This window comes from Salvia miltiorrhiza, chromosome 4 (assembly GCF_028751815.1).
Source record: "Salvia miltiorrhiza cultivar Shanhuang (shh) chromosome 4, IMPLAD_Smil_shh, whole genome shotgun sequence".
NCBI classification, from domain to species: domain Eukaryota; kingdom Viridiplantae; phylum Streptophyta; class Magnoliopsida; order Lamiales; family Lamiaceae; genus Salvia; species Salvia miltiorrhiza.
Window position 1 is genome coordinate 25,557,377 of NC_080390.1, and position 27,252 is coordinate 25,584,628.

Below are 27,252 nucleotides of genomic sequence, written 5' to 3' on the forward strand. Positions count from 1 at the left end.
ATCCAACATTAGAGAGAAAATGAGTCCTTAAGATAATATTATCCAACAGGAGAGCAAATGAGTGAAAAAGGGTTGCTCAAAAAAATATTTTATATGCTTGGAGAAAATTTTTCATCATAATAAACATGTGAAAATGAAGGAAAATGGATGAAAATATATCTTTTCTCTTCTTTTCAATCAAAGTAAACACACCCTTAATAAAAATTAATGCATGATGTTAATCTTGTGTTTCATTTAAGCATTACATATTTCGTTCACAAACGAACGCAACATTTATATGCAACGAGAGAGACTATACATAAAGAACATTAACATTAATAGAAGACTGATAAAGCCACATACCGCTGTTGAATAATCTAACAAAATTTCTTGATCTTCTCCAAAGAATTGGAGGGATGATGCAAAATTGCTGCCTGCTCGAATTGACAAGTAATTTTCCAGATAAAGAAGACATTAACTCCAACCTTCAACCTGAGCTCGCAGATTGAATGCTGGCATTGTCATCTGGGTCGATCTCGCTTCTCTCGTTGTGCCAGTAAACAAGAAACGTTCATTTCCCATATTCTCTTCCATGTCCATAAACACAGAGGTCCTTGCACGCGCCATTAAGTCATCCGCATCGGCCGAGAGCCTCTCTGTATCCTCAAGACCACTTCTGATCCAGGTGATGCTATTCAAATCCGTCACTACAGACATCAACTCCTCCCGACTTGAGAAAGCGGGAAGTTGTTCGTATTCAACAAACTCTGGTCCCAGCAATGATCTGTGAGAAGGATGCTTGGTGGATGCTGAACAGCAGCCATGCCCACATTGTGATGGGATCACGAGTTCGCCATCAAGAAACTTGAATAGTCCTGAATCCAGTTCGGATGTCTGCATCAGTGTTGTCCCTGAGAGCGGTGGCGTGTCTTTATAAACATTGAACGCTCCGAGCTTTGCAACTGGGCGAGAGACTGTAGGTGGTTGTGTCCCTTGAGCAGAGTGGTGAATAGCTTCGACAGTGGTTGGACTTGGTTTGAAAATACAACTGCCTGCGGATGTAAATGTATTCCCTCCAAACTCGTTTGGTTGATCTTCCATCAGTCTCATGTCCTTCGTTTCTGATAACCTCAATGATACAATGGCTTGATTTGGTTCGTGAGCATGACATTTTGCAGTGGGTGATTTTGGTTGATAGGGCGTCACCGATATTTCTGCTTTCTCTGATTTGAACGAGTTAAGAGACGAAGCTGTTGAGGATCCTTCTATAGATGCCTGCATCCAGTTGGTGCTGGTATCCTGCAACATCTGGCCAGCTGCTAGAGTTGATCTCGTATGTTTGACACAATTACGTTTTAATGTAGAATTCCAATGGTTTTTTATTGCATTATCTGTTCTCCCGGGTAGAAGTTTTGCAATTGAAGCCCATTTATTTCCATAAACTGCATGAGCATCTAGAATTATACGATCTTCTTCATCTGCAGAAGCACAAACATGATAGGAGTACTACACCATTTAGAACAATATGCAAGAATGAAACAGAGTTCCACAGCCTAATTTTGAAGTAAAATGCTAAAACTACAGGTGGAAACACAGAAGAATAGCTTCATCCCCACTCATGAGTTTCCCCTTATCCCTCCTTCCAAAGCATGCAGACACAAAAATACATATTTTATAGTTATGCAGAAAAGAATTACAAAAGAATAAATTTGTGACTGGTAGAAGTGCTCAAACAAGGCACTGACCAAATGTCAGATAAAGGAAATGTCATTCGTAACTCCTCCCAAGACCAGAGGCAACCAAAAACTACAACGTAAATAGGCAAGTTTGGAGCCTCCAAAATTAAAGCAAATTAACAGTTTTAGCTCCAGAATACCAAGCAGAGGCATAACTTGACATTGAGAACACAAAATGCTTCTTAATCACATTCCTACAAATTTATACTAGTATATGATCCAGTCATCACCCTCCTTGCATACATACAAGGTAATTTGGAATCAATGAGTTTGATATTGTTCCCTGACAAACAACTAATGGAGAACATATGATAGCTTCTTTGATATTTACAGCATGTTTCATTCAATAACGTTCAGGAAATAGGCAACCATGATTTCTCTTCCAGTCAAGTCACTGTTCTCAGCAAAGAAGCTCGCGTTGTCATTTCAATAGCTAGTCAGTTGAGCTTTAGCTAATTGCTGTTGGTAAATGGTCAAATTAAATACAACTATTATTCAAATTTTAAAGAACACTACTAACCTCTTTCTCTGAATATTGAACTACAAGATTTTAAGCTTCTTCTTTCTATACTTGTACTCTTTCCTCATATTAACTTTGTGAGACAATTAAAAGAACTGGATTAATATGCAGAAGAAGAAAAGATGGTTACACAAATCAGTAAATTCAAGCTTATAACTTAAAACTTAAAAGTAACTAGACTGATTTGCATCCTCATCAGCATATAATGTAATCACTCCCAGAGACAAGTGGATTGCCACGTCCTCCTTGTCATCCATTTGTTTTATTTATTTAAGTTGGTATTTTGGTTGAAGGTCTATAGACTTATAACCGGAGTCACTCTTGATGTCATAATTCATTAAACACGCATTGGATGCAAAGAAAATGAGTTCTGCATCTTAGTCATAGACGAAGCAAATCAAAGAAAAGAAAGTAAAAGTAGAATGCAGCATACAACCGAGTGCATGCAACTCCTATCCATACCGGACCACACAAAATCATGAACCTAGTTAACCAGATGGACCGAGTTTTCTTAAGTTCCAACTGGTGGAAACACAAACAATGTAAACCCTTATTGAACTCTCTCCATTTTCAACTGTTTCTTCATCACATGTTATTGAGTTCAACTAGAGCTATGAGATACTAATAATCAAGAAGCACAACAATCTGAGTAGATCACACACAATTTTACCCTGTTTCTCAACTGCTGGAAAGGTAGCCCTTCCAAGCTTCAACTCTTAATACTTTAACACACTAATCCACTTACAACAAACTGTCAAACACATATAGGAATTATGAAAAAAAAAAAACAGAATAAACTATCAAGACATTTACAAAACACCAAAATAAACATTCAAAGACATTAAAACGAAGAAAATATTACCAGTGAAGGGCTTGCGCTTGACCGTGGGGTCGAGCTGATTGCACCAGCGGAGGCGGCACGACTTCCCGGAGCGCCCGGGGATTCCGCGGGCGATCAGGCTCCAATTCCTCGCCCCGAACTTGCTCACCAAGCCGCTGAGAATCGCGTCCTCCTGCGGCGACCACGGCCCCCGCACCTTCCCCTTCCCCTTCGCCGCCTCCTCTGCTCCGCCGCCCTCCTCCATCGACTCCTCCTCAACTACCTCCGCTTCTCCATTCATCATCTCCAAAAAACTTTCACCAAAAGAGAAAGAGAAATTAAATGTTGCGCTGCGAGAGACTGAACTGCAATCGTACCTAACAGCCTTTTGTAACTGCAAAATCAAATTTGGTGCAAATGCGAAACAAAGTTTTGAGTTGCATCGACTTCTCCATGGACGGTTTTGTAACAAGGTTTTGCGAGAATGACATCTGTGTCCTCGGCAGTGATGCACGATAGGATGCCGTAGCCGGGCGATGCGGCGTCGTTTCGGGTCAGGGTTAGCGCGGTAATTGCAATCCCGGGGCCCACTGTTCATCCAACCGCTTTTGCTTTGGTGCGCCGAAACAGGGTTTATTAAAAAGATGCGTTTTTGTTAAAAAATTTAGAGAAATAATTGAATAATTGTTGACATGTTTCAAAGTAGTTGATTATGATAGGTCCCAAAACATTCAACAGTGTTTATGCAACCGGAAATAAGAATCCATTTGATTGTTTGAAGTTGTGAAATGGTTCAACCGATTCGTTAAGAACTTGTTATGTCTACCTATTTCTATGTACGTTTTCTAGGTATATATCAACAATAGGCCATTTATATATAGGGGAGGACTATAGTATAAACACTTCTTAACATATAAAATGCGAACTATTTAAAATGTATAAATTCAAAAAGGGAGGATTATGGTATAAACACTTTTTAATATATTTTAAAAGATATTTTTATTTAACCCATCCATATATAGGGTCAGTTTCTATAGGAAAAGAACTCTTATAGATAGAAGGATGAAGAAATCTTGTTCGTATGTTGAAATTCAATGGACAGATGAGATTAAGAGGATTTCTTATTTTAATCGACATTATTAATTCGCCGAAAATTGCATTTTCGGTTAAAAGGTCACATAGTGGTAAACTTACAATTCAACGGATTTGTTGGAGAAGATCATATCCCGCATATCTATCTCTTTCCATTCGAGGAGCTAGTTTGGTTTCAATACCATGAATTGTGATTATAGGTGTTTGATATTTTCTATTCTTCTTGAAGAATTAAACGAACAGGTTCGGTGTTTCAACTATGCCGTCGATGAACTCTTGTTGCTGAACTTCTGTCGTCGCCAATCAATTTGGTATTTCAATTGCGGCGTCAATGAACCCGTGTTGCTGAATTCCGTCGTAGCTGAATTTCTACCATCGACGAAGGTGTTTCAATTCCGCCGTCGACAATCCCTTGTTGCGGAGTTTATGCCGTCGATGAACAAGGTCGGTGATTCAATTACTTTGGTCAGACGTTTATAAATTGATATATACTTCCCTTCTTAAATTGACGTTTTACTTACTGTTGTGACGATCTACGTATTTAGGTTTTATCTAATGTATCAATTTTTATTATAATTGATTGGTGAACTAATTTTCCATCTTATTCTGTCAATTTTGTACACCAAGATGTAGTTGTTTATAAACTTATAAGAAGATTAATTTTCCGTAGTGATCTTAAATGATTTTGACGATGAACGTCTACGAATACCTTACTCAAAAGATGTGATAAATGATGAATGTTCGCCGGGAATTTGATATGAACGTCTAATATTCGACATAATGTAATGTCTGTATAAGCAATTTAACACAATATTGTATAAGAGACAATTACACTTCAAAACTATTTGAAATAGGAAATCGATTACATTTATTTCATATGTCTAAATATTGTTTATATATCATCAACATGTTATAGTTTTCTAATATAATCACATGTATTTTTGTGTTGTGTTTCTGAGAATAGAAAATTAATCCGTTTAAGTTTTGGTTATAATTTCGTCTTTTGTCTAAGTTCATTATAAACTTTGGTTATGTTTGATAGATATGGCTCATGTGCTTAGAATAGATATTGTGGTCCCAGGTAATTGTGAAAAATATTATATATTTTTTTTACCTTTTACTGATCATTATATTAATTAATGTGTGTTATAAACCAGATACACCAAGTGATACGTCAATTTCACCAGAGAAAAAATGCAAGAAATTGATTTCTTCGCACACTACACATGTCGATAAAGGTAATTGAATGAACTTATAAATTGTGAACTTATTTGATTGCACATTCTTGCCAACTGAAAAATAACATCCGTTGTTTAATGAACAACTAGGGAAGTCAAAAGTCGTATTCCGCTCAACCCGTCGTACTGCCATGGTTGATATCGGGAAAGGTATTTTCACCAATCGTAAATACTATATCTATTTAGTTGGATCTATATATTATACAATCTAATAGATTATTAAAATTTGGTTCATTTTTTTAATTGTAGTTAATGCATCGACAAAAGCAAGTAAGACTTCGATGACTGATGTTAAGGCTAGGGAACAAAGTGCATTAATGTATGGGTGTGTTGTTATGGACGATTAAGGTGGAAAAAAACTAGTAACCATACCAAAAGGTGTAAGATGCCCCTCGTCGTGGACTGAAACCTGACGCTCGTCGACATTTTTCTGGCAGAAGGCTAAAACTGCCAACTTTGAATACAAGAACAACCCATGCCGTATTCCATGATGCTTTATTAAAGCTTAAATATGCACAGAGAAATGCGATTCATGGTATTGGCTTTGGTTTAAAGTTCATTAAATTATTGTATTCGTTCGTAGGTGTACAAAAAGACATTCAAGAGAAAAAGCGTGAAGGTTCATAACAATGAAAACTGCTTTTGTTTAAAGTTTATAACAATATTTATTTCATGTATAATATTCATTCATTCTAATTTTTTCCCACTTTCAGTTGAATTATGTCCGATTGAGCCAGTGAAAAAGATGACAAGGTTGTCCTTGCAAAAGGCAATAAGCTAAGCTGAAGGTAGGATGTGGATGACGTAGAAATATTACATGTTGGTACATGAAATGTGATTAGTTTGTAATGTTTGCTTGCTCTGTAATTTTCATAATAAGTGCCAAAACTTCAAAAATGGGACTTAGCACTGGGTTGAAAGGGAAAAAGAGAAGGGACGGGGAGATAATTTATATTACATTCGACCAAAATGAGTATTCTATATTTTGTTGGTGGCTAACATGCTTTATTTGGTGTTCATTTGGCAGGGAGACCGAATGATTATCATATAGAACATACCATAGAATCTTCTCAGTATTTCCAACCTTAAAGCCAGTATTGGTATATATTTCATCCTCAATCTTCATAGAATAAATGATTATCATATAGAACATACCATAGATACATCATAATATTTTAGATAAACAGATTATCAATATGCACATATGCAAAGTTGCAACCAAAATGTTTCAAAAAAAGACGACAATAAAGTGCACCTGTATGTATTTCATCCTCAATCTTCATAGAATAAATGATTATCATATAGAACATACCATAGACACATGAAATATATGGTATGTTCTATATGATAATCATTTATTCTATGAAGATTGAGGATGAAATATATACCAATACTGACTTTAAGGTTGGAAATACTGAGAAGACGAAAAATTGGGTGAAAACAAGTAAATTTAGGTCGCCTTTCGTACAACGGGAAGTATGCCCATCCAAGAGGGTGACAAAACATGAGAAAGAGATAGTTATATACGACATGTATTCGAATACGCGTGACGAGTACAATGTTCGATTATATTCGTAATAGGTTATCTAGCTATATTATGGACTAAGATTAATGTGTGTAGGTTTGAAATACTATTTTCACACAAGAACATTGAGATAAGTAGATACAAAATGCAATCAATGAAGAAAGAGTGCATCGTTGATATAACCATAATAAATACGTGGTGTTTATTTTTGAATAATTAAGAGGATATGCGTTCAAATGATTCACCGTTGCGCTTTTTTGCAAGCACAAATATCTACGTGAGTTTATTTATTTATTTATTTTTTATTGTGAGCTGTTATATAATGAATTGTGACTCTTGTTGATACTAACATTACCTGGTTTTATAGAGTGATTGTGTAAGTAATAGTGAGCTGTCTTACCACGAAAAGAGTAATACTTTCAATATTAGAATGTCGTCTGAATTGAGTATGTACCAACATAACCCGTTGCATCTAGTCAATATTGTAAGTTATCTATCAATTTCTGTACATAGAAAATATTGTATTTATGGGAATACATGACATTGGTCTGTTATGATATGCAGTTTTTCTTCCCGTGATCATAGAGAAACTGTACTACGTCATATCAGTTGATACGAAGAAGGAAAGGAAGCTCATACTGGATAGTATGATTGATGTGGAGTCGATTGACGATACGAATACATTATGAGGAAGTTTGTAGCAGTCTTGTGAGTGGAAGCTTTACAAAATTTTGTTTGAATGATATTAAGTGTTAGTAGAGGCTTCCCAATAATTATTTTTTGCAGCGTCGTCTACTGACAGATTACTTGTACTCTTTGAGTGAGGACCGAAAGGCAAAGTCGGTAAGCAAAGTAAAGTTAAACGCTGTAAAGATGAAGTGGGCTGATAGAATAAATATAGAGGACACGGGAATTTACCTTATGAGGCACTTAGAAACATTCATGGGGGATGGTTCACCTAATTGGAAATGCATGTCAACCGTGTCACCGAACAGAAAACTTTGCATGATGCGAGTACGATATTGTGCTACTTTGGTGGTTTGGGAAGGAAACAAATTCGGAAAAGACGTAGCAAAGGAAGTGTCGAATCATTATAGTGAGGTTTGCAAGAATCCGAGATTGAACGTCAACTTGTTGTTGATTGGTCGATAATATAATTTGGTTATGAAATGCTTTGGTTATACTGATATTTTTGTTGATATTTTTGTGGTTGATACAGTACCTTTAACATTTTTTAATGAAAACATTGGATTCTAGTAATTGATTAGTGACAATAGTCTCGTTATATTTTTTTTGACGTGCGTTTGTTCTTTTGTATGTGAGATGTTTACTTGATAATTTTATTTCACTGGACGATGCTTTGGTTATACTGATATTTTTGTGGTTGACACAATACCTTTAACATTTTTTAATGAAAACATTGGATTCTAGTAATTGATTAGTGACAATAGTCTCGTTGTATTTTTTGACGTGCGTTTGTTCGTTTGTATGTGAGAAGTTTACTTGATAATTTTATTTCACTGGACGAAAAGTTTTTTTTAGCATCTGTACGAATAGATATTTTTTGGATGAATGTATAAATAACATACGAAACAAATAAAAAAACATTATATTCGTGGAAGTTGAACATGAACATATTGAGTTATGCAATTATGGCGAACTTTTAATGCGTTTAATGAACGACGAAAAAAAATATGTGTGACACAATTTTGTAATGAACAAATTGGATTGTATATTTTGTAATGCAAGCTAATATGTTAATAAATTACGTACAAGACGCTTTCAACAAACTAATGAACGAACTATTACTGCATTTGACATTATTTAATTCAAAATTTTTATTTCACATATTGATTAATGAGTGGATTTTTAAAATGGCCACTTTCATATTGTAAAATTAAAAATTGTCCACTAAGATAAAAATATTAAAAAATGGCCAGTGTTACCAAAATACTCTTCACATTAAAAATTTAAAAAATGTCCACTTCATTTTACCCTTTAAACATCACCCCTTTAAAAAATCCCGCAATTCACAACCAGTGTGAATTCACAATCAAAAAATTTTGGTTGTGAATTCACAATTCACAACCAGTCGAATTCACAACCAGAATTTTTTGGTTGTGAATTCACAACCAGTCAAATTCACAACCAAAATTTAATTCACAACCAGAATTTTTTGGTTGTGAATTCACAACTAGTCGAATTCACAACCTAAATTTAGGGGGGTGTATTCGTTGTGGATTTCCACAGACTTTAAAAAGTCCATGGAATTTAAATTTCATGGAATTCATATAGATTCCAGACGACTTTCAAAGAATTCGTGGTTGGATTTCACCCCGATTGTCACTGATTTTTGAAGACTTTACGGGATAATTTTGGAATTGAATTCCTGAAACCAGCGCCTGCGGAGAACCAGCACCCGCTAGAAAAGACCCAGCGCCCGCCGAGTCCCAACACCTGCTGGAAACCCAGCGACCGCTGAGTTCCAGCGAGCGCTGGAAACCCAGCGACCACTGGGTTCCAACGAGCGCTAGGAATATGGCCTATATATACCTACTCAGCGGGCGCTGGTGCCCTAATTCACATATTTCTCTATTTTCGCCGACAGATCCTAATCCTCCCAGCCAAAATCGAAAAAATCACCACCACTTTAGTCCTTCCATACCACCACCCTCTCCAGTCACCTTCAACGACATAATGGTCCGAACCAAGAACGCCAACGTCCGTAGAGGCAAGGAGGAGCCAACTTTGAGCGAAAGGTACGAATGTCCCTTTGACTTGCAAACCGAACTAGAGGGAGAAATATTTAAGAAATTTAACATGAACTACATTACTTGGATTGGGACTTGGTTATTGATTTGAAACTTGAGCGGCAAGTTGTTTTGTATTTGAATAATCTAGGGATGAAAGAGTATGCTAGAGATATTGAATTTTTTGGGTATGATCCTCTATGTTATGAGTTCATGACTACTGTGGTTATGAGTGGTGATATGAAATGGATTAAAGCTAGGATGTATGAGCGAGAGTATAAAATTAGTTTGGCTAGAATGAAAGCTGTTTTTGGTTTCCCTACTTTTGGATTATCTGATAAACCTCGGGGATGGAATGTTAATCAAGTGTGGAATCAATTGACTGGCTGTGATAATTGGGATAGTTCGGGTATGCCTAGTGGGTATATTAAGGATCCGGCGTTGTCTATTGTTCATAAATTTCTTGCATATAATGTGTCTGGAAATAAGCAGGCGAATAAGGTGAATGCATATGAGGTATTTTTGCTGGCTTGTGCTTTAGATGGCACAAAAGTGTGCATCTCACAATTTATTTGGGCTGCTATGATTCGGGCGAAGAAGCGCCTTGCTGCCCATGCTTCTTTCTATACTATTATCACTGGTTTGGCACACAAGTTTGGAGTTCTTACTGCGACAGAGGGGCCTCGGGATGGTCAGGATGAGCTGCATGGTGAGTACATTGATTATGGTGAGCTCAAAGAAGCTCAATTGATTTCTGACCAATTCACGCTGGTTCCACATGAGAAGATGAGTTGTGTAGTTAACTATATACACTCCGAGATTGCAGCAGGCCGTCGTCCCCGAAATGATCCTGGTGCCGGTCCATCTGGAACCGCCGGTGATGATGAAGAAGAGGAGAACGAAGAAGAAGCTGAAGAGGAAGCCGAAGAGGCAGAGGAAGAAGACGAGGGGAATGGAGATCGAGCAGCCGGTGGTTCAATGTCGAGAGACTACCATCAGCAGTTTCAGAATGATCTCACATCATTCCGTACACACTTTGATTCTTCCATGAGAGCATTCCAAGCTCATTTTGACTCCTCGATGACATCAATGAGGGATGATATGAATGCTCGCTTTGATGCACAAGACCCGCAGATTGCCGAGTTGCAGTGCCAGTGGGATTCTTGGAGACCACATTTTCGATGTTTTATATCTCTGTTATTTGGTTTAATGTTGACATTGTTTTATGAGTTTGGATAATTTTATCTTTTGAATTTGGTTGATGATTAATATTTTGGATTTGAACAATGATTAATGTTTGTTTTCATTATCCATGAATGATTTCATGTTTTGGATTTGAATTATGTTTGAATTTGATTAATGAGTTTCATGTTATCATTAAAACATACTTAGATTTCATGTTTTGGATTTGAATCATGTTATTATGTTTTTATCATCATACAAGTTTACATAAATATAACGAATGATGAAGTCAAAATAAAAAATATACACAAATTTGTAACATAAACAACCCCAAAAATATGAATTAGGGGATGTATTTGTTTGGGATTTGAGTAAATCCTTCGAATTTGTGGATTCTGACTCACACTCCAGCGGCCGCTGGAGGCCAGAATACGTTGGGAACCCAGCGACCGCTGGGAACCCAGCCTATTCTGGCCTCCAGCGGCCGCTGGAGTGTGAGTCAGAATCCACGAATTCGAAGGATTTACTCAAATCCCAAACAAGTACCCCCTAATTCATGCTCAATTCAGTGGATTTCATCAAATATCCATTAAAAAATCTAAAAATAACGTCAACATCCATAAAAAATCCAACATTGAAAAAAAATGTTAATTCAACGACATCCATCAAAACACCCCCCTAAACATTATCTTCGGTCTTCGCCTGATCGTCTTGATCGGTTTCAGATATTTGACTATTTTGCCAGATAGCATTAGCAATATTTGTTCTCCATATATTCGCTTCATTCCGCTGGGACAATTGGCTTTGAGAAAGATATTCCAAAATGTTTGCATCGTTCTCAACATCTGGTGCAACATTTCCTTCTTCAACTTCGACTGAAAATTCATCAGAACGACACTCCTTTCGGAGAAAGTTATGCAATCCAGCACAAGCCAATACTAACTCTGCTTGTGTTTGAAATGGGAACGGAGGAGCTGTTTTGAAAATTGTGAAACGTGATTTGAAGATTCCAAAAATTCGTTCAATCATGTTTCGCAATGATGCATGTCGAAGATTGAACAACTCATCTGCATTTCTTGGATGACGACCGTCACCACCGAAATCTTTGAGATGATATCGAACGCCACGTAACGGAGCCAAAAACTGACGACGATTAGCAAATCCACAATCTACTAGAAAATATTTCCCTTGAGGCACGTGGAGTCCGTTTGGTCTAGACAATGCATCACTTAAAATTTTAGAATCATGGGCTGAGCCTTCCCATCCACTAAGCACATAGATGAACTGCAAATCAAAGTTGCAAGCGGCCAAAACATTTTACGAATTCACCCCATGACGGTTACGATAACAGCTCACGTCTCTACCTCTTATCATGGCCGGGATATGAGTGCCATCTATAGCCCTGATACAATCCTAAAATAATAGGTGAATGTGTTATACAAAAACCAAAAATATTTAATATAATACAAGAGCAGAAATATTATACCTTGAAGTAAGGATTAAATCTGGTACTTTTTCGAGTTTTAGCGGGTATTGCGCCAGTCGGCTTAACCATCATGTCCGGTGCTATGGTGTTCAATGCTCTCAAGATTTTGTTGAAGTTCTGACTAGCAGCAAAATGCGAACGACCAAACCTTTCACGAACGTTACAATAACGATCGTTGTGCCTTACAATGATGAGAAATGTTGCCAACATTTCTTCAACAGTTGTGTATCGTGTATCATCCACATGGGCTTTCTCCCTAATGATCTGGCATAATTTGATGAAGACGTCAGGGTACATTCTATACAACTGTCGAAACTGGCTCGGATCTCCATCCATCATTCTCGTAATAAAACGGAATCCTTCCCTAGTCTTTGGTCGTCGCATCAGAGAGTTGTCAGCAGTCGGATGTAGCGTCATAATATTTCCCAATAAAGTGATAACTACCTTAGCTGCTTCCATCAGTTGCCTAGCATGATCAGAAAGTTCAATCTCCATCTCTGTTTCACTTTCATCCTCAAGTTCTTCATCTATGTCTTCTTCAATTGCAATTTTAATTTTATCTTCATAATTCATGCCGCCATTTAAAACAATGAAACAATAATTGAAATAAGAATAAAAGGGACGAACAAAAAATAGCCTTTTAAAAATACTCATAAAAACCATTCATTAATCAAGAAAATAAAGTATTAAAACATAAAACCCACAAAACAATGTACTCATAAAAAGATGGTGAAACAAAAATAAAAACATAGTTCAAAAAACATGACTAAACTATCCTCTAATCCCTAGTCTTGGATTCTATCCATCTTTTACGTTCAGGAACAGTCATTTTCATAAATCCATCTTTTTGTGACTTTGTAACAAGCAAGTCAAATGCTTTCATACGGACATCGTCACTCAAATCAGGAATTTCTTTGATAGCATCCCAAGTTGTATTACTTTTTTCTTTTTCTCTTCTCTCCAGCATAGTATCTCGTTTCACGAAGAGGCTTTCAACTCGATCCATTGTGCTAGTGATTTTTTTAATTTCTGCCATGAACTCCTGATGCGAACTATTTCAGTGTGGCCTGAATTTGTCTCAAACTGGCCTCTGCTTCTTTTGGCGGGAGCTCTTCTCTGAGTGGACTCCACAGGCACTTCAGTGAATGCCAAAGGTGATTTGGAGCCGGATAACGGTGGATCATCTTGACCCAGTACTACAAACGCCTCATTATCAGCATCGTAATTCAACTCCTCTATGTGCGGACCTCTACTTTCATCAACTCCTATTGTCCTAGCATCAGTAGCACTTCCCAATCCAATTGCGTTTCTTCCTACAGCCACACCGTTTTCAACAGCAAGCCCCAAGTCTTCAAAATCCGAAAAACTCCCAGTGCGTAAGTATGCATCTTTTGGGTGAGCCTAAAATAATAAATAAGAAAATTATTAATTAACTATATTATTTAAATAACATTGTGTTTAAAAAATAATTGATAATAAATTTACCTCTATATACGCATCCCATACTTCAACTGAGGCCGTGAATTTTTTGGTGTTGTTGTCATAGCCAAAACGGCTCTTAAACCAAGAGTGTTGAATAAGCATTCCAACGGCTCTTAAACCATTTGATACGACTTTGGTAGTGATTATAATTTTTATTGCACCTAAGTCTTTCATTCAGAACAGGCAATATCCTTTCCTCTACTGTGGCTTTGCTAAATAAACCACTATTATCGCGCCATCCCCTATGTGCAGATTCAACCAGAATTCCTAACAAGGCATCACTTTGTTCCTTTGTCCATGCTTCATACACTGCCATTTTTTTGGAATCTTGTGGTTGAGAGTCCCATAATAATATTACTAGACACCAAAAATAAATACAAATACAGTACTATATCAATGAATAAAAATAAAAAAATAAAAAACATCAACAAAAAACTGAAATCAACTCACACGAAATAGAAACACAACATACAGTTGCTAACAATTTATAAAGGTACAAGATTCATGCTATAGAAAAATTGCATAATTAAAATAATATGAAGATATAAAATTTATGAAAAAAATACCTGGCTAAAAGCTAATATAGAACCCTAAACTTGTCTTCTTTTTGAAGTCTGCTTCTGTGGTATATTTTTGGAGTTGGCGTCTGTGGAATGAGGGAAAAAAAATCCGAAGAACTGTATTTAAAAAGCGTGGGTGGGTTGGGCTGCCTGGGCCCAGCGATTGGGGCAACCGAGCGGCACTCTCAACGATTGCTGAGTTCCAAAACTTCATGGATTTCAATTCTCGTGGTTCTTGGCCGGATTTCGTCGTGTGTATTTTTTGGATGAAATCCATGAAAGTAATTCCGGATTTTAAGTCAATGGAATAATGAATACACCTAGATTTGTATGGATTTTAAAAAGTCTTGAACGAATACACCCAAATTTATATGGACTTTTAAAAGTCTTGAACGATACACCCAGATTTCTGCAGACTTTTAAAAGTCTTGAACGAATACACCTAGACTTTTAAAATCCATAAAAATCCATCAAATTCCACAACGAATGCACCCCCCTTAATTCACAATAAGAATTTTTTGGTTGTAAATTCAAAACCAGTCGAATTCACAACGAAAATTTAATTCACAACCGTAAACCCTAAACCCTAAACTCACTATAAACCACAAACCCTAAACCCTTAACCTTAAACAGTCGAATTCACAATAAGAATTTTTTGATTGTGAATTCACAAGCCTAAGCCCAATCTAAACCCTAAACCCTAAATCCACTCTAACCCACTCTAAATCCTAAACCCTAAACCCTAAACCCTAAACCCTAAACCCTACATAGTCGAATTCACAACAAGAATTTTTTGTTATGAATTTACTACCAAAATTTAATTCACAGCTAGAATGTTTTGGTTGTGAATTCACAACCAGAATTTTTTGGTTGTGAATTCAAGTAGTTGTGAATTTGAGTTTTTAAAGTTTGAATTCACAACTAAAACTAGAATTTATTTTGGTTGTGAATTCGAGTTTTAGTTGTGAATTCATAGATCTGGTTGTGAATTATAACATTAAGTTATGAATTCATAGATCTGGTTGTGAATTCAAAAATATTAAGTTGTGAATTCATAGATGTGATCGTGAATTCAAAAATATTAAGTTGTGAATGCATAGATCTGGTTGTGAATTCAAGAACATTAAGTTGTGAATTCATAGATCTGGTTGTGAATTCAAGAACATTAAAAAGAATACATAAAAAATCACTGCTATGTTTATCAGATTGTCGTTTTAGACATAATTCAAATTTCAATTCAATTCAACTTTTCATCAAACTTTTTTTTTTTTTGAAATAATTATTGAAAACCAAAAATAGGGGGAATAAAAAAAATAGAAACAAACGATCTTATGAGTTGTCACCAATATCTCGATGAATCTCAATACATCAAACCTCGACTCAAATATCTCCAAAGAAAACGATCCATGTGATGCAGGTTTCTCATTATTTAATCAATAACCAAGCAATTGGAGCAGCCGCATATTTGCAAAAGTTGATTGCTAGAGTTTGCAAAAAGTTGATGGTGCTCCAGAGAGAGAAAAAGTTGACAGAGAGAGAAAGTTGACGGTGAGAGAGAGAGAGAGAGAGAGAGAGTTTGAAGTTTTGGTTGAAGATTTGAAGAATAAGGTGCGAATTCAGAACTTAATCCCCAGCGTGTTTTTTAATTTTTAAGGGAAGGGTATTTCTGACTTTTTGCTAAAAAATTGGCCATTTTTTAATATTTTTATTTCATAGGCTAGATTTTAATTTTACAATATGAAAGTGGACACTTCTATATATTAACTCTTGATTAATCTCTTTGTTCGAAGTTTAATTATATTGAACTGTATTTGATATTTTAGTGGACTTCAATTTTATTCGAATGAATTAAAAGTTTGAAATTGAGCAGGGGCGGAGCCAGGCCCCCAAAGACAAGGGGGGCAAATAAAGAAAATTTAAAATAACTTTTATAAAAATTATATAATAAAATATTTTTATAATAATTTCCTACGATCACTCATATTCTGAAAGCAACGTAATATTAACTGTCTCAAAAATTTGTTTCTCAATATAAGTAACTAAACAATCATTCATCCAATAATCACCCATTCGATTTCGAAGCTGACTTTTGGCAATTTTTATAACAGAAGTTCTTTCCACAGTTGTAGTTGTCACAGGTAAAACAAGTGCAAGTTTAATAAGCTTATACATCAATAAATACACAATATCTCTTTTTGTCTTCACCATCTCCATTACAAGACTTACTAATTGGTGCAAATTTAACTTATTTATCTTTTTTCCGATCTCCACGTTAGACAAAAGAAAAAGAATGTAGTTTATCAAAGTCAACTTTTTTCCAATCTCCATTTTTTGCCCCTTTTGTCTCAAAATTTTGGTGGGGCAAACCTTTTTTTTTATATATATATAATAATTATACACATATATTAATATAATAAGTATACTATTTTTTTTGGGGGGGGAGGGGGGCAATTGCCGCCCTACCACCTCATAGTGTGGCTCCGCCCATGAAATTGAGGCTCTGCACGAATTTTTTTTTCTTTTTTTTGGTAACGACAAAAGAAATTTATAAAAAATATATAATTGATTGTTCAATAGTGCAGTGATATAAGAAATAAAAATGAAAATTTCATTTGCGTGGAACAATTTTGAATGAACATATTGGGTTGTATATTTTCTACAAACTAAATAATCACCCATTATTTTTGCAAGTTATTTAATTTGCATGGGGCAATTTTGAATAAAAATATGTGTATCATCTGTTGAACAAACACTACTTACGTATCTGAATAACGTACCACATTAACAAACCATATTTGGAGCCAAATATATCATATAAAAACTGTAAATTCAATTTGAGATCAAAATAGGAGTATTAACATTTAACAAATAACAAAAACACATTGTTCAAATGAAAACACATTGAAAATTATTCTGAAAATTAAAATAATAGTTGTAGCATTGTATTTTAAAATCAAGAAAGTGCTGCATAAATACAAAAGGCATACTCTAGGATTAATTAAGATTTGAGGATTCTTTTGTAGGGCAATTTCTTGAATCATGATGACCCTCGACCTCGTTTGATATTTCCTACGAAGTCGCATAGGTTTCTGTGCAAGAATCATCGCCTTTTCTTGGTCATATTTCCTACGACCACCAGCACCACTGCCTTGTAGTATTGTAGATGTCGGGGGAAAATAGAAGTGACAATACATAGTAGTAGCATTTTTAATAAAATAAATAAGTTTTGTATCACACCCCATAAAAAAATAAGTTTTGTAGCACATTTGACCTAAAGTACATAAGTACAAGTCAATAAAGTGAATGATAGTGACATATTAGTTATTTTTGATTTAAAAATAAGAAAGTAAAACCAAAATCTGATTCTCTCTCTATTCACGTTAAAATGGCGTGATTTTATGTGAGAAATTTTGATTCCCATAAGGCTGATATCTTGTGTACATGAATTTATGGGTGACATATTATGGGTGCACATGAATTTATGGCGTGATTTTATGTGGGAATTAAAACCATATCACACGGTTGTTGGGTGCATTTATACCAACTCAAAGTCATACACACTTGTTAAGGAAACAACCTTAAATTTACGAACTTAATTGGTCCGTACACGGTTGCTGGTAGGTAGTTAATGAAGAATACCAACCAAATGTTCATTCATCACTCATTTGAACAAGAAAGAAGAAGAAAATCCTCTCGAAACACATACACGGTAGTACACGGTTGCTCCGAATATAAAAAAAAAATCATCTAAAGGCTTGTATTACATAAGGTATGTGAAATACATATTTTTTTTTAAATTTCGTCTGTACACGGTTTGTGTTCTTGAGTACACGGTTGTACACGGTTTGAGTTTTAGTGATTTTTTGTTGTTTATTTCAATATTTATGTTATATATATGACTTATTACATGTTTTGGACTAAAAAACGGCATAAAAAAACACTCTGTACGCAAATTACCTTATTTTTGAACCCTTAGTGTTCTGCTGTACACGGTTAGGGTTTCTGTATACACGGTTGTGTACACGGTTGTACACGGTGGTCGAATTTGCTGTACACGGTTGGGTTGAATATGATTTTGAGGTTATTTTTAGCATGTTTGTATATTCAGTTGATGTATTGGGGTACACGGTTTCCTGTTTGTGTATTTAAATGTTGTATTTTTGTCGTTTTGAAGCAGATGTCGTTTCAAGCAATCGTTATACGGCACAGTGGTCAGTGGAAATTAACCGAGTATGAAGGAGGCGATGAGGTTGTCGTGTACATGTCTAAGGAAGACCTTTGTCATGCGAAGTTGATGCAAGAGGTGCACGATCAATTAAACGAGGATGGTCGATCCACTTATATGCTTTTCTACACATCGACCACGGACGAAGGGCGAAGAATAAAAGTGGCTTTGAAGACTGATTCGGATTTGAACCGACTGATTTCCGAGCATAAGAAATATCCCGTTGTTTACGTGATCGAGAAGGGCAAACAATCTGCGGCTCCGATTCCTCAGACTCAAGAGCAGGTATATTATGAGGGACATCGGTCTACTGTGTTTCCTATCGAGACGGACGTTGGAAGAAGTATCCCTACACACGATGATAGTAGGGACGATTCATCGTCGCAGGAGGAGGAAAACGAGTCCGAGTCTTCGGATGAGGAAGAAGAGGCGATACGACGCAGAGAGATATTGGATTCAGTGTCGACTGAACAGGAAGCGTGGAGACAGACAGGGCATCAGAATTTCACATCGGATGATCAGCCCGATGTCGAGCCTCGTGTTGGAGTTCAGCAGCTTGAGGCACGTGACTGGGGGATTCCAGTCCTCGATTTTGATGATGCGCCGGCATTAGGTTGGGAGGATTCTAACGTATTGGAGAGCGGGATATTATCAGTGGGGGCTCTATTCCGGTCGAAGGATGATTTGGCAATCGCTGTTGGCCTGTACCATATGGAGAATCACGTGGAGTACGCCGTGCATCGTTCCAGTACGACCCGTTTGTGGTTTGTTTGCAAGCATGGCAACGGTTGTCCGTTCATGCTGCGAGCCGTTCAGAGTGCATCGATCTGGAGAGTGATCAAGGTGGTGATGGATCATACCTGCCACACGGATTTGAATCGCACTACCCCGAGACAGATTCCGGCGAGGGTTGTTGGAAGATATTTTGCACGGAAATTGGTAGGCGAGGGGGTCGTTTTGAAGCCGAAGGAGATGATTTCAGAGATGCAGCGCTTATTCGGTATTGAGATCAATTACAGCTTCGCTCTCCGTGCAAGAAACATCGCGATTGAGATGACGTATGGTGATTTTGGGAACTCGTATCAGATGCTTCCATCGTATTTGTATATGCTGAGAATGAGTAATCCCGGCACATTATACGACCTTGAGATGAAGGACGATGGCAAGTTTCATCATATGTTTGTTGCACTTGGACAGAGCGTGGCTGCCTTTGAGAAGGGTTACTTGAGGCCGGTCATCGTCGTAGACGGGACCCATCTGAAGGGAAGGAACGGCGGCATTTTGTTCGTCGCTGTTACAAAGGATGGGAACGAAGCAATATTTCCTCTCGCAGTTGGGCTTGGTCCTATCGAGAACGACGAGTCTTGGACTTGGTTCTTCCACCGACTGCGGACTTGCTTTGGTCAGCCGGATGATCTCTTGATTGTGTCTGATCAGCACAAGAGCATCAGAAATGCTGTGGAGTGTGTCTACCCGAACGTCCCTCACGGGTTGTGCTATTACCATATCCAGAAGAATCTCGCGCATTATGGGCAGCATGTAGCTGCAGTCTTCAAAGCAGCGGCATATTCCTATCGATCAGACGACTTTCAAAGGTATTTTTCTGCGCTTCAATTACTGAAAGTCAACGCGCACACACGCCTCGACACTATTGGTGTGGAGAGATGGGCTAGGTCCAAGTGCCCTGTACGACGCACGAGCTTCATGACGTCGAATGCTGCCGAGACGATGAACAGTAGACTGTTGTGGGCACGACGCCTCCCGGTTGCTTCATTGATCGAGACCTATCGAGCCATTATGGAGAAATGGTTCGATAGGCGACGCATATCGGCTGCATCGAGGTCACATGAGTTGACTGAGGTAGTAGAGGGAAAGTTGCATGTGGCTGTCGAAGCGGGTCGACAATTGGCCGTTCGAGGGACGACGACGCACATGTTTAGTATTGAGGATGATCATGCATTCTACATTGTCGATCTCGAGAATCGGACTTGTAGTTGTGCTCAGTTCGACCTGGATGACATTCCGTGTCGTCATGCTTGTGCCGCTATTAGGTACCTCATTTATTACAAATTTTGCATATTGAATTAATTTTTTGTAAATTTATCTTTTGATCTTTGCATTTTATTAGGCGTGCAGGACTGCAAGTCACGGATTTTGTTGGAGGATATTTCAAACAATCCGTGCTGTTGGCCACATATATGGAGCGTATTGTTCCCGTTCCACATCCTACGTATTGGAATGTGCCCGATGAGATATCAGCCTATGTTGTGAAACCCCCGGATATCACGGTCCATGCGGGACGACCGAAGTTGAGTAGGGCTCGTTCAGCAGTTGAGGGTCCTCCTAATTCGGGTCCTCCTAATTCGGGTACTCCTAATTCTCGACCTCAAGTATGCTCACGTTGCAAGGGTGGAGGTCACAATGCCCGGAGATGCAAAGCGCAAGTGGGACCATTGGACTTGAACGTGCCGGTGGAAGGTGTCGAGCAACCACCCGATGCACGAAGGCGGCGAAAGAAGAAATGCGGCATTTGTAGGAGTGGAACACACACTAGGAATGCATGTCCTCAAAATGTTTGATCTTCAAAATAATTGTTGGAATGTTGTTGGATGTTTACTTGTTGTTTGGGGTCTGATTTTGTTGTTGGTATTTGTTGAACTTGCTTTAAAATTCGGAAAACAGGGGTTTTGGGGGTGAACAAGGGCTGAATGAGCTCTGTACACGGTTAGACCCTAACCGTGTACAGTTTCACGAAACCGTGCACGTAACCGTGCACGGAAGAACTCATAACCGTGTACGGTTACACGGTTAGGGTCTGTCCGTGTGCGGTACACGGTTCCGAGTTCTTCCGTGCACGGTTTCGTGCACGGTTTCGAGCCACGGTACACGGTTAGGGCCTAACCGTGTACAGAGCCCAGGGAGCCCTTATTCACCCCAAAAACACCAACAAAATGATCAAATCAATGACAATTACACAATGATAATCAAATCAATGACAAAATGATAATCAAATCAAAGCAGCGGGAATTGGGGTACACAATTCCCATATCCTAACAGCTACCATGTAGCGATATTTTTCTACATCCCTATTGGTTCTCATCCGTTCCCGTTTCGGTTTTCCACATACCAGACGATCTAAGTAAGCACATGCATACACACCACAACTAAGGCTGTCCTGTTGCACAAATTGCTGGTTGTGGGGCATCATCACATACGCCATCTCTGCATCAGCAGCATGGACAAACCTGTTGGGATTGTTATCCCAATACCCCACAGTGTGCAACAATCTAGGCATCAAACGAGTTATGCACCTCATTGAAGCTTGTCGACGTTGTGTGATCCTCTGCACAGGGGGAGGCCTAACAGGAGGAGGCGGCTCCGGTACAACTGGCTCTGTCAAGCCGGCATATTTCCCTCCAGGATGGTATCGTACAGAAAAAGGCTCTGGATGCCTCAGGGTCTGCAAATACCATGAATCATTCTCCTCCTCGACCGGTTCGAGTGTCCGGTGACACTCGGCCTGCACAAAGATGAATCGATCATTTCTCATTATTCGTTAATCATAACATAATAAAAGGATTGAAACTGTAAAAAACAACAATAATTACCTCATGAGCATCAAAAAAGTGGGTGAAGTCAGAAGCCGACTTCCAAGTCGTCCAGTTCACCAACCGTGGCATCTGCAACCTCGGGTCACGCATCCCACACGCGCGGCCCAACCTCGGAATGGCCTCGTACGACCAAATCTGTAATGCCCATATGGGCCCATAGAAGTGGTACGTCTTCCTATTACCGGTAATCTCGTTGGGATGCTTCTTCAACACACTCATCCCATGACACAACATCTGGAATGAGTAAGAGCCCCACGGGAAGTCGGACCATTTCTGATCTTCCTCTACCAGTGCCCACACCCAATCGTGCACGTATTTATAATCCCGACAGAAGAGGAGATCATACGCCACGAGAATATTGGCCGCCTTCAAATAATCCTGGGCACTGTTGCCCAGACTGCGGTTAACGAACCGCTTCCGCAGATCCTTCACTTCCACCTTCTTGCCTTTCAAAACTCCGTGCCATAGACTATGCTTCCCAACACGGTGATCCACATTAGGATCAAAACGCTGCGGGGATGGCCCGAAACACAACCCCGTCACCAGACAATACTCCACTGCGCCGAATCGAATGTCGTGTCCACCAACGTGGAACCACTTCTCCCACGGACCGAATGCTTCGTCATACAACTCCCGTGCAAGAAGATGGTGCAGTGCGGCATTCGCACTATCCTGCCTCTTCAACTGAAGTAAATGCCCAAACGGACCTTTCTTAAATTGTTCTAAACGCTGGTAGTGCGTCAGACAGGTCTCCACTTCCTTCAGTGTCGTGTCCTTTACATAGTGATTGATTCGTCCGGCATAACCTTGCATGCACGGACGTAACCAAGCATGCCTCGGAGGCTGCAATTAATTCAAAATGATGATCAGTATAAAAAAATATCAACCGTGTACAGATTCTAGACCAACCGTGTACAACCGTGTACGATTATAGACCAACCGTGTACAACCGTTTCAGACTATAGACCAACCGTGTACAACCGTGTACGGATGAACAAACCGTGTACGGTTGTACACGGTTAAATCTAGCACGAAAAATACATCTATACGTTGAAAATCATTTAATACTAATCGTGTAACATAAATACCTAATCGTGTACAACCGTGTACTGAAGAACCATACACGGTTGTACACGGTTGTTCTAATTACTTTCCAGATTCAAAATTTCGCAAATTGCCAACATTATGCCATACATAAACACCTAATAATCAACTCTTGTGCACAATTTAACAATACAAAACACATAAATTCAAATTTTAACAAATATAGTTCACGGTTACTTACCGGATTCGGCGTCGGGTATTTTTCCCTCCTCGATGTACTCGGGCGACTTCCACGTTGTATATGTTGTGCCTCTTCCCCATCGTAATCGGATTGAGTATCACTATTGCTCATGGTGTATGAAGTGCACGGTTCTTCTATTTTTTCAATGGTGTATGGAGTACACGGTTCTTAATTGTTTATATGGAAAGATGCACGAATTGAAGAGAAGAAAGATGCACGAATTCGTGTATAATTAGGCGTGAATGATGATAGTTTTCGTGTATAATTCAAGAGAATGAGGCGTGAATGGTGAAGAGAAGGCGTGAATGGTGAAGAGAATTATTTGAGAATGAGGCTAGGGTTTTTGGGCTACCGTGTACCAGTGAAGACAAGATGGAAGATTCTTGTTTGACCACTTTTCTTGGAAAGCCGAAAATTTCGAAATTTTGGCTGTGGAAGGAAACCGTGGAAAGAGAAAGAGAGAGAGAGTAAAGACAATATAAGACAAAATGTCACTATCATTCACTTTAGGTCAAAATGTGCTACAAAACTTATTTTTTTATGACCCTTGATACTTAACTTATTTATTTTATCAAAAATGCTACTTAAAAAACTCGCCCAAAATAGAACGTGATTCTGTTGGATCAAAACCATAGAATTCAAAGAACATTCTATTATTTGAGTTCGCTAGGTTATTCGTTAATTCAATCTTGGCAAACTTGTCCCTAACTTCAATGAGATTAGAATACAATAGCTCACTCAACTCTTCATTGCCCCTTACGTGACCAATGGACTCACTAACAACCTTAAAGAAAAAAAAAATCTCGTCAAGGGTTTGAACCCCGGACTGAAACACTTGTTCATAAAAATTATTGACGTGTTTATCAAAATGAACTAACTTGGTCACAACAGTTTGGACGGATTCTCAATTCTCAACACATTTAACATTCTCAATTGAACGAAAAACCATTGTTCAGCTCTTTGACAACTTGAAAAAACCAAAAGCTATGCCCTCCCTCCCTATCTATCCAAGGGATGGAAGGGCAGAGGCCTTTGGTATATCTGAAATTAAATAATTCACGTTGACATATATATCGATATTTCTTTTGATACAAAATTTATTACAGTGGACAGGGAGAAAATATTGTATTTTAATGTAGTGAATTTCAGGCCACATAATTTTGATTAAATTTAGGATTTCTGGCCCAAGAATACCTTTATTTATTTGGGCTGAAAATCTATTTTCTAGCTGGGCTAATATTTACTCGTACACTGAGCCCGGAGTTCTTCTCCAAACTTGGGAAAGTTGCTGCAATTTACATTTAAGTTTTTTTTTTTTTTAGAAATACAATTAAGATTTTTTAAGATCTCTGTTTTTCTTCCAAAATGTTTTCCCCCTAAACAAAACCAAAAATCATTTAATATTCCTGGGAAAATAAGAATGAAGAATGAAAAATGCTTGTAAGATGCTCTAAATCAAATGATACATCTTCTCATCACTCTCTTTAAGACATACCCCACCGTCCAAAAAAACAATCTTACAATGAAACACGATATAGATTTTAACAAAAATTATTTAATGTATTATAAGTGGAAAAGAGATCCCCCTTAAAAAATAATGCTAATAATGATAATTAATTGTATTGTGAGTAGAGAAATGAGCCCACCATATCCTAGAAATTTTTCAAAAATGAAAATAAACTAATTATTGTAGACGTGTCAAAATGACAAAAATAAACTGTATTTTTTTGTGAAAGGAGGAAGTAATAACTGATGTTCGAGAAAAATATACTTTCTCTGTCCCATAAGAAAGTATTATTCCCTCGGTCCCACTCTAATAGACTCGTTTTCCTTTTTAATATGTCCCTCTAGAATAGGCTTATTTTTCATTTTAAATAAAAAAAAATGCACTTAATTGGTGTTGATCACACTACTTTACTCCTAAAAATTGAGTTTCTTAATCTTATTGCCCAAAAGAAGTAAGCCTATTAGAGTAGAACATAGGGAGGACTATTTTCATTTTCATTTGTGGAACATGACCCCACACATTATTTATCACACATTTCTAAACAGTAGTGAGTCATTTTCTCAACTCAACATCTTATCTACCAAATATTTTTAAAACAATATTTATCAAATATTTTTTAAAACCTGTACCATTCCCAAATTATACTCATTTACAGGACGGAGAGAGTATAATATAAAGGTGTGTTATCTTTGGTTAAATTATCCCTTTCTTTTGAAAATGAAAATTTGAACTTTTTTTATTTTTTATTTTCACTTTAAAGAGGGATAATACTATCACATTAAAATTGGTGTGTTAATATTATCACATAAAAAATGGTGTGGTAATATTATCCTTTCATAAAATAAAAAAGATAAATAGAAAATGATGATCTTTTTTTTCTTTTTATTTTTTTAGAAAATGAGAAAAAATAATGAAGAAATGAAGAATTATTTTTTATCCTTTCTTTCGTGATGATAAAGTTACAATCGGAGAGGGCACATCCTAGATTTACTTTTTTTTTTGATCAGTAAAGTAAAACTTTTATTGAAAGAAAATGTATCAAGGCATCAGGAATGCCAATCAAAACAAGAAAACAAGTTTGAAGTCTTTGGAACACCAAGAAGTAAAAGGGATTCCTAACTCCATGATTTTGTAGGCCTCGTTCCAACTCCAAAGTCTCCCCTTAATCTGTAATACAAGTCTATCAATATCCCAAGCCTTGTCCTGAAAACGACTACCATTCCTGCTTTCCCAGAGCAACCACACTGTTCCAGCCCACAAAGCTTTAAGCAATCTTCTTTCTCTCTTCTTTTTTCCAGCCGCAATGAAAGAAATGAAGTGTTGAAATATACCTCTCGGATTTGCCGTTTTGATGTCAAGCCATTGAAAGATCTGTTCCCACACCGCCGCTGCTTTCGGGCAATGTAGGAACATGTGTTCCGTCGTTTCCTCATTATAAACACATGCATTGCACCATCTCTCCTCCACGCTGATCTGGACATTTCTTCTACTCAGATTATCGCATGTTGCCAATCTGTTTCTAAGACATCTCCATGCCGTCACCTTGGCTTTATTTGGTGTTGGGGCCTTCCAAACCTTTGCCATCTCTAAAGGTAAAACTTGTTGCTCCTGTCTTGTTTTTGCCACAATTTCATATGCCGACTTGATTGTGAAGCATCCATCTGATGTCGCCTTCCAATTCCATCCGTCTGTTACATCTACACAAGGAGCGAAATCAGCAATCACCAACCGGAGATCCTCCGCAAACCCTTTCTCCCTCTCCCTTAACTCCCTCCTCCACTCCACCCTCCACACCCACGACCCTCCCTCCCAACACCCGCTTTCACCAACCAACCTTTTCTTGTTCAGACTCAAATTATACAATCTCGGAAACACAAACTTAAGGGGTTTGTCAACCGCCCACACATCCTCCCAGAAGCTTGTCTCCAGCCCATCCCCAATTCTTCGCCTCAAATTATTGATGAACCACCGATCTCTCCTTCCTCCTTCCTTATCCACAATTTTCTGCCACCACCCTTTCTGTCCACCTCTTCCCGCCACCGAACATTCACCCCCTTCCCCCCACACTAGCTCCCCATAAATCGATTTAATCACCCTTACCCACAGAGCTTTCCCCTCCCCTAAAAACCTCCAGAGCCACTTACTTAACAGCACCTGATTAAACCAATCTATATTCCGAAACCCCAGACCTCCTGAATCCTTATTAAGGCACAAGGTATTCCACTTAAACCAGGTGATACCCCCCGTCTGTGTA

General features: G+C 37.9%; 5 protein-coding genes across 5 annotated transcripts; 1 reads left to right on the top strand and 4 right to left on the bottom strand.

Annotated features, from left to right (window-relative positions):
* Positions 1 to 194: 194 nt before the first annotated feature.
* On the bottom strand, positions 195 to 3,509 carry LOC131019983 (transcription factor MYB25-like). The gene is made up of 2 exons (XM_057948620.1): positions 3,098 to 3,509; positions 195 to 1,457 (listed from the first exon to the last, which is right to left on the bottom strand). Exons 1-2 carry the CDS (start codon positions 3,357 to 3,359, stop codon positions 454 to 456), a joined length of 1,266 nt encoding a protein of 421 aa, XP_057804603.1. The 5' UTR covers positions 3,360 to 3,509; the 3' UTR covers positions 195 to 453.
* Positions 3,510 to 11,520: 8,011 nt separating this feature from the next.
* On the bottom strand, positions 11,521 to 12,901 carry LOC131023204 (uncharacterized). Its single transcript, XM_057952746.1, has 3 exons — positions 12,329 to 12,901; positions 12,172 to 12,255; positions 11,521 to 12,126 (listed from the first exon to the last, which is right to left on the bottom strand). The coding sequence occupies exons 1-3, from the start codon at positions 12,899 to 12,901 to the stop codon at positions 11,521 to 11,523; spliced, it is 1,263 nt and encodes a 420-aa protein (XP_057808729.1).
* A 75-nt stretch (positions 12,902 to 12,976) lies between these two features.
* LOC131019984 (uncharacterized) lies at positions 12,977 to 14,480 on the bottom strand. Its single transcript, XM_057948622.1, has 3 exons — positions 14,377 to 14,480; positions 13,814 to 14,167; positions 12,977 to 13,729 (listed from the first exon to the last, which is right to left on the bottom strand). The coding sequence occupies exons 2-3, from the start codon at positions 13,982 to 13,984 to the stop codon at positions 13,307 to 13,309; spliced, it is 594 nt and encodes a 197-aa protein (XP_057804605.1). The 5' UTR covers positions 13,985 to 14,167; positions 14,377 to 14,480; the 3' UTR covers positions 12,977 to 13,306.
* A 4,067-nt stretch (positions 14,481 to 18,547) lies between these two features.
* Positions 18,548 to 21,174, top strand: LOC131023205 (uncharacterized). The gene is made up of 2 exons (XM_057952747.1): positions 18,548 to 20,646; positions 20,724 to 21,174. The coding sequence occupies exons 1-2, from the start codon at positions 18,548 to 18,550 to the stop codon at positions 21,172 to 21,174; spliced, it is 2,550 nt and encodes an 849-aa protein (XP_057808730.1).
* Positions 21,175 to 21,602: 428 nt separating this feature from the next.
* On the bottom strand, positions 21,603 to 24,074 carry LOC131023207 (uncharacterized). Its single transcript, XM_057952748.1, has 3 exons — positions 23,492 to 24,074; positions 22,204 to 23,049; positions 21,603 to 22,115 (listed from the first exon to the last, which is right to left on the bottom strand). Exons 1-3 carry the CDS (start codon positions 23,600 to 23,602, stop codon positions 21,603 to 21,605), a joined length of 1,470 nt encoding a protein of 489 aa, XP_057808731.1. The 5' UTR covers positions 23,603 to 24,074.
* Positions 24,075 to 27,252: the final 3,178 nt, after the last annotated feature.